This window comes from Musa acuminata, chromosome BXJ2-9, assembly GCF_036884655.1.
Source record: "Musa acuminata AAA Group cultivar baxijiao chromosome BXJ2-9, Cavendish_Baxijiao_AAA, whole genome shotgun sequence".
NCBI classification, from domain to species: domain Eukaryota; kingdom Viridiplantae; phylum Streptophyta; class Magnoliopsida; order Zingiberales; family Musaceae; genus Musa; species Musa acuminata.
This window is the reverse complement of record NC_088346.1, coordinates 8,655,754-8,661,664: the sequence shown is the minus strand read 5'-3', so window position 1 is coordinate 8,661,664 and position 5,911 is coordinate 8,655,754. Positions and strand designations below refer to the sequence as shown.

At 39.1% G+C, this 5,911-nt stretch overlaps 1 protein-coding gene across 1 annotated transcript; it reads right to left on the bottom strand.

The window, feature by feature from the left end:
• Positions 1–944: 944 nt before the first annotated feature.
• Positions 945–4,160, bottom strand: LOC135623154 (uncharacterized). The gene is made up of 3 exons (XM_065125762.1): positions 3,885–4,160; positions 1,693–1,881; positions 945–1,345 (listed from the first exon to the last, which is right to left on the bottom strand). Exons 1-3 carry the CDS (start codon positions 4,122–4,124, stop codon positions 1,256–1,258), a joined length of 519 nt encoding a protein of 172 aa, XP_064981834.1. The 5' UTR covers positions 4,125–4,160; the 3' UTR covers positions 945–1,255.
• Between the last annotated feature and the right edge of the window lie 1,751 nt (positions 4,161–5,911).

The window sequence follows — 5,911 nt, the reverse complement described above, 5'->3', positions numbered from 1 at the left end:
CCAAAGGCTTAGCCATCGGGGCTTTGCCAGCGGCCGAGGATATGCCATGTTTCTACCCAACAGCATACAGGAGATCATCAACTTTCCTGGCGACACGTGTGATATTTCGAATTTGACTTGGCTGTTTTTGCAAATCGCCCCCTTTACTTCCACAATATTACCGGAGAGGCGTTGACGAAGCCTTGTCAAACGTACGCAATTGCCCCCTTCTCTTGGCTGATATTACCTGAATAGCCCTCACGACTCGTTTGACCTAATAAATAAATGAAGAGAAAGATCAACCATATGCTAATTAAATGTGACAAGCACTTAAAATACATTAATTTGATCCACGGAAAATGTGACTAACTACTACGCATAGATATGAGGTAAAAAGAAAAAAAGAAGTGAATTTAAAGAAAATTCACTTTGGAGATTAAATCGCTTTATAGCATAATGACAACAAAGCAAAATCAATGAATTAATTTACTCTATGAACTATGAACCAATTTATCTCCCGTGGTATTGTTAGGGAGAGTTAAGCTATGACAAATACGAAATATCCTTCAAAAACTATTAAAGAATATAAAAAGGAGATACTCCTACAACTAATTTTGTTAGAACACCACAGAGATACTTCAATTTCATGGTTGAAAGCTTTCTGGATCAATCTCATAACCAGTAGAAGTCAAGCTCATAGTTCACCACCCCCCATGCAAAATATGCTCCTAGAAACATCTCTTCCAAGTTATTTCCACTGTGTCGTCATATCTAAACTACATGGACTGAAATAATGCAGAACTTTCCAATTGATAGATACAGAATTTCCAAAACTGAACTGTCACCAAACACCACGATAAGCAATACACCTGTGTAAGTCATCAATTTCTAATATCCAAAGCCCATTGCAATTGTAATTGAACTTTGTCTTTTCTCAAAAAAGCCAAGCAGGCACTTCAAAAAAATGACAACCAATTGCTTGACACCATTCAGTAGTCATATATATATATATATATATATATATATATGCATAATTCGATTAGAAGATGTCCTGCCAATACAATCAACTGCATTTGTGGGAAAAGAACATCAACTACTTCAAGCCGGACAATAAGGAATTCCAGATAATTTTATTATGCATCCTCAGATGGGTTTCTTCAACTTCTCATATCTGACATGGACCAGGAGGAGTTGATCCAGTGATGAACCATACAACCGCTTAGTAACTTTCATTTCTGCATATTCTCCTAGGAATGAGCCAGTGTGCGCTATGAAGCTAGCTATCGGTTTTCTTTCGCTTGACACTTTCTTCTGCTCTTGTAAAAGCATCTCTGAACACATCGATGGTCCAATCTTTAACATCCTCCTGCAGTCAAATGGCAAGAATGTAGGTTCAATAGTCATTCCTCAGGAAACAAACAAGATGATCAATCTCATACAATGCCAAAAAGATCATTATGAGCAGACACTCATGAGGTTTTGAATGTTTGAGAGTCTTGAGAAGAATGGATTAGAAGAGCCTTTCAGATTTGCGTTGAGTAATTAATTAGTATACTAAAAATTCTTCAGCTCCCATTTGGATGATGGTGTGAAAAGCTAATCATGACTAGCATGGCTTCTAGGTTTCTAACAAAAATAATAAGAAATAAATTCACTCATATGTCACTAATAACCCTTTGGAGATTCAAATTTAATCCAACATGAAAATCATACCAACTTTACTGGCTCTCCAGTTCTAATGCGTGCATTTGGACGAGCAAACCTAGACTCAAAAGGAGTTCTTGGCCGTAATTCCTGGATTGCATCCCACTCTTCGCGAGAAAGCATTCTAACAGTTCCTTGACCCTTAGGGCTTTTTTGTATTTTGCGCTCCATTCTCTCTTCGGCCTTAGATTCATCAATCTGCGAACACAACCAATGCAGATTTACATTTAAGTTTTTTCTTATAACATACAAAGCAAAACCAAACAACAAAGAATATATATCTGCCAATAGCATCTATTATATGTTGAGTGCCAAAGGACTACAAGATTGATAAAAAAATGTCCAAATGATTGCTATATATTAAGTGCCAATGATTAACTACAAGCTTGAATAAAAAAATCAAACAATTACTAGAATAACAAGGGCACTACACAACAAATTGGTAGGTCAACTGAACAAATATTACACCCAGTGAATATTAGATAGGCAATTTTTTAGACCGAACATGGTATGTCTGATAAAACCAATTCCAAGGTCATTCTTTTTCTTCAAAAGACAAACTTTAACTCCACGAAGGTTCATAGACTGTTTTCATGCGACCAGTTTCTTGTCACCCTTATGAGCAACATACATCCATATACGATGGAAGCCAAACAAGTACTTACAAAAGAATATATCAGAAAATGTGGGATGATGGTTTCAAACTATACATTTATCTCAGCTAATACTGACATATTGGTTAGGTTACTAAAAGCTCACAACCAAAAGTCTTTACTAAGGATCAATTTTAATAAGATTTACGGGAGAACGCCTAAAAGTTGATAAGTAATTTATTCGTCAATGCACTGATGATTGATTACCAAAATAAATATCATGTAAATTTCAAATTAAATAAAATAAGCAAACAAATAGCTAAACCAATGCAATAGTTGCCAAACAACAACTTGAGAGCCACGAAAAGGGATTACATAAGACCATTTTAGGACTTTGATTACTGTTACCGTTTCTCAGTCATGTTCCAAGTGCTCTTGCAGATTCTTCTATTATGCCCTTGGTTTATCACCTCAATCAAGATGAAATTCCATCACACTTTCCAAACTGAGTTGCAAAGAAATACAAAAATAAGTTTCAGTTGCACTAGGCATTTCCTCTACAGTGGTTGTCATGCATTTGAAAAAATGATCAATTCACGGAGTTCCCTGATGCCATCTGTAATAGACTTGAAACTGATTGATTTTATGTGCTGCATCAAGCATGGCATGAAGTCCTTTGTCTTTTTATTCATGATAATTTCATATACCAAAGTACGAAATTGATCAACCTAGACATTTAGTCTAACTATTAAGGAATAAAAATTTATTGACAAGTCAAGACCCATATACCTGAAGTCCCAGAAAAGCCAAGGGTTTTAAGTAAGCATTGTTTCTATCAACAAATCTAGTCATTACGTTGTATGTCAGGTGACAAGTGCCTTCAAATATAATTTTAATTTTATAAGTTGTTCATTCTATACTGTAAATCTGAATAAAGTCCATATCATCTTCCAAATTGAATAATCTCAGTTCAATGCCAAAGCCCTCTAGATCCTAATCCCTGATAGAAACAGAGCAAACAAATTCCTTATCATGCACTATCGGACTTGAAACTTAACATGTAGGAACCACCTCACCGGACTTCTAGGAGAGCAATGATTCATGAAGCTTTGGAGAGAAGAAATTAATTCACATAAAGTTTAAACTTGAAAATAAAAGAAAAGAAAGAAAGAATAGTTATCAATAAATAATAATTAAAGTCGTTATTCTAAAACCTTTAGAATGCAGGGTTTATAAAAATTCGTGATTCCGAAAATGGCTTCTTAAGTCTAAACTATCATGCAATGCCGGACAACGACGATGTCAGAGAACTCAATAATTTGGCACAATATATCTAGTAAACCTGATGTAGCAAAACAAATACTGTGAGCTTTCACCAGGATAATATGGCATCCACACTTACTTCCAGTTTTCTCTGGAGTTTATCTCCTGATACGTGAGGTCTAACCCGCAGCACATTAACTCCGGAAAAAATAATAATAAATCAAGGATATGGATAACCCAATAAAAATTAGGGCTTCAAGACGAACAATCCCAAGAGAGGGAACAAGAGGAAAAGTGGGGTTTCGCATAGAGCATCGCCTAAAGGCAATAGATTTTGAGACGCACCATCATGAGAACCTTGGCGAAGAGGGCGACGGCGATGGCAGTAAGGGCCATGGGCCAGGTAAGTGTGTCGAGCCACTTGGCGGACTCCCGCACCGGCACGAAGAACTCGTCCTTGGCCGGGTCCCGCCGCCCCCGCCGCCAGCGCTCCCGCTCTCCGATTCGCGCCCTCAGCAGTTCACCCGGCCCATCGCCGGCGGCCGCCCGGATCGGTCGCCCCGCCCGTAGTATCGACCGCAGCATCTATCCACGGAAATCCCCGGAACTTTGGACTGCCGACTCACTTCCATCTTATATTGCTTCATATGGGCTTCTTGGAATGGGCTTCTTCTTTTAGCCAATATGTACATGGCCCGATGACGTCATGTTGGCCACGCTCGCACGAGGGCCATCCATCAACACATTAGCCATCTTTGAGATTCGTTCCTTCACACGATAGATGGTCTGGATCACGGGAGGATGTCGCTACCTCAACGGGGATCTCCGACCATCGGTTTTCTCTTCGTGACGATCAGCTGTGCCGGTTAATGGAAGGGACGCCATTTTTTTTTCTTACAGACTGATACTATTTTGTGGGCTCCAGCTGGGTCACTCGAGGTTAATTACGTATTATTTTTTATTAATTTTTTATTTTTAATATATTGTTTTTTATATTTTTTAAAGTTATATCGAGATCTCGATACTTACAAAAGTAAAATATTTATCTTTGTTTATCCTCATGTCATCAACTCTGTTGATAAAAATATTATTAAAATATAAAAAAAAAGATAATTTCATAAGTTATTTTGATTAATTCCTTCCGTTTGTACTTCTATCATGACAAGCAATTTTCCTTTTCGGCTTCTTAGGAAGGGAGCACAAGAGAACGTTGAAAAAGTGCTCCTCATGAGCACATCATTCGAAATCAAGTCATCGTCTATGTCGTTGTCCTCCTCTGTGAGCTTTGTCTTGAGTGTTGCGAGTTTTATGACGGAATACTTCAATATGGAGATGCTTCGGTCGTCTTCCATTGAGTTAGCAGCACCATGCAGTAGTACCAGCAACCATAGTAACAGCAACAATCATCGTCGCAGTTGTAGTAGCAGGATAGGTCCCAATTCATTATTGATATAGCCCCATTTGCATCCTTCGAGGCTAACTCCTTAACTCACATGCTCCAAATCTCCCGCGTCGGCCCCCTCCATCCACCACAATAGCTATCATTGTAGTTGGTGGAGTCTTCATTGATGCCTATTAATCATTGGTCATTAATACCCACGAATGCAACCAATTTCGTTGAGTTGTCCTCCGTTATGGCTAGGGTCTTTCACGCCGATGAGGACCTCATTGTCAACCATGAGGTCAAGCGTGGTGGCACACCCAGGAGCCACTGGCAGCAGCAAGAGATGTTCACATTGCTCAAGATTCGCTCTAAGAAAGATGCCACATTTAAGGGTCTTCTCTGGTGTCTCAAAAGGCGACGTCCATCTTAGAACTTATTTTGAGTAGCATGAGCGTTTCCTACTATGGCTGGTGGCTCCCGGGCGTGCCACCACACTCGATCTCATAGCCAACGATAAGGGCCCCATTGTTGTGAAAGCTGTTGGTCACGATGGAGGATAGCTCATTGAAATTGCCTACATCCATGGGAGTCGGGGATCAACGATTGACCATTGGTGTAAACTCTACCAATTGCAATAATAACTACTGTGACAAATAGAGGGGATTGACACCAAAGATTTAGAGCATGTGAGTTGGGGGGCTGGCTTGGAGGACGTGAATGAGGCTATATCGACATCAAATTGGTACCCACCGTGCTGTTGTAGTTATGGTTACTGTTACTATTACATGACACTGCTACCCCAATAAAAGATGACTTGAGCATATTTAAATTGAAGTGTCTAGTCATGAAGCTCGCAACACTCAAGATAATAACTTGATTTCACGCGATGCGCTCACAAGGAGTACTTCTGTGAGGTTCAAAACCTTGTTTTCTCTTCCCAAGAAGTAGAAGAGGATAATTGTTGGCCAAGAACATAAGTACATGTAAT

What these genes read in the sequence shown, in the direction of transcription:
- LOC135623154 (XM_065125762.1), bottom strand. Translation starts at nt 4,124, where the DNA reads ATGCTGCGGTCGATACTACGGGCGGGGCGACCGATCCGGGCGGCCGCC. An exon ending in TCGCCAAGGTTCTCATGATG is followed by an intron (nt 1,882 to 3,884) that starts GTGCGTCTCAAA and finishes TTGTGTTCGCAG; the next exon opens with ATTGATGAATCTAAGGCCGA. An exon ending in CTGGAGAGCCAGTAAAGTTG is followed by an intron (nt 1,346 to 1,692) that starts GTATGATTTTCA and finishes ATTTGACTGCAG; the next exon opens with GAGGATGTTAAAGATTGGAC.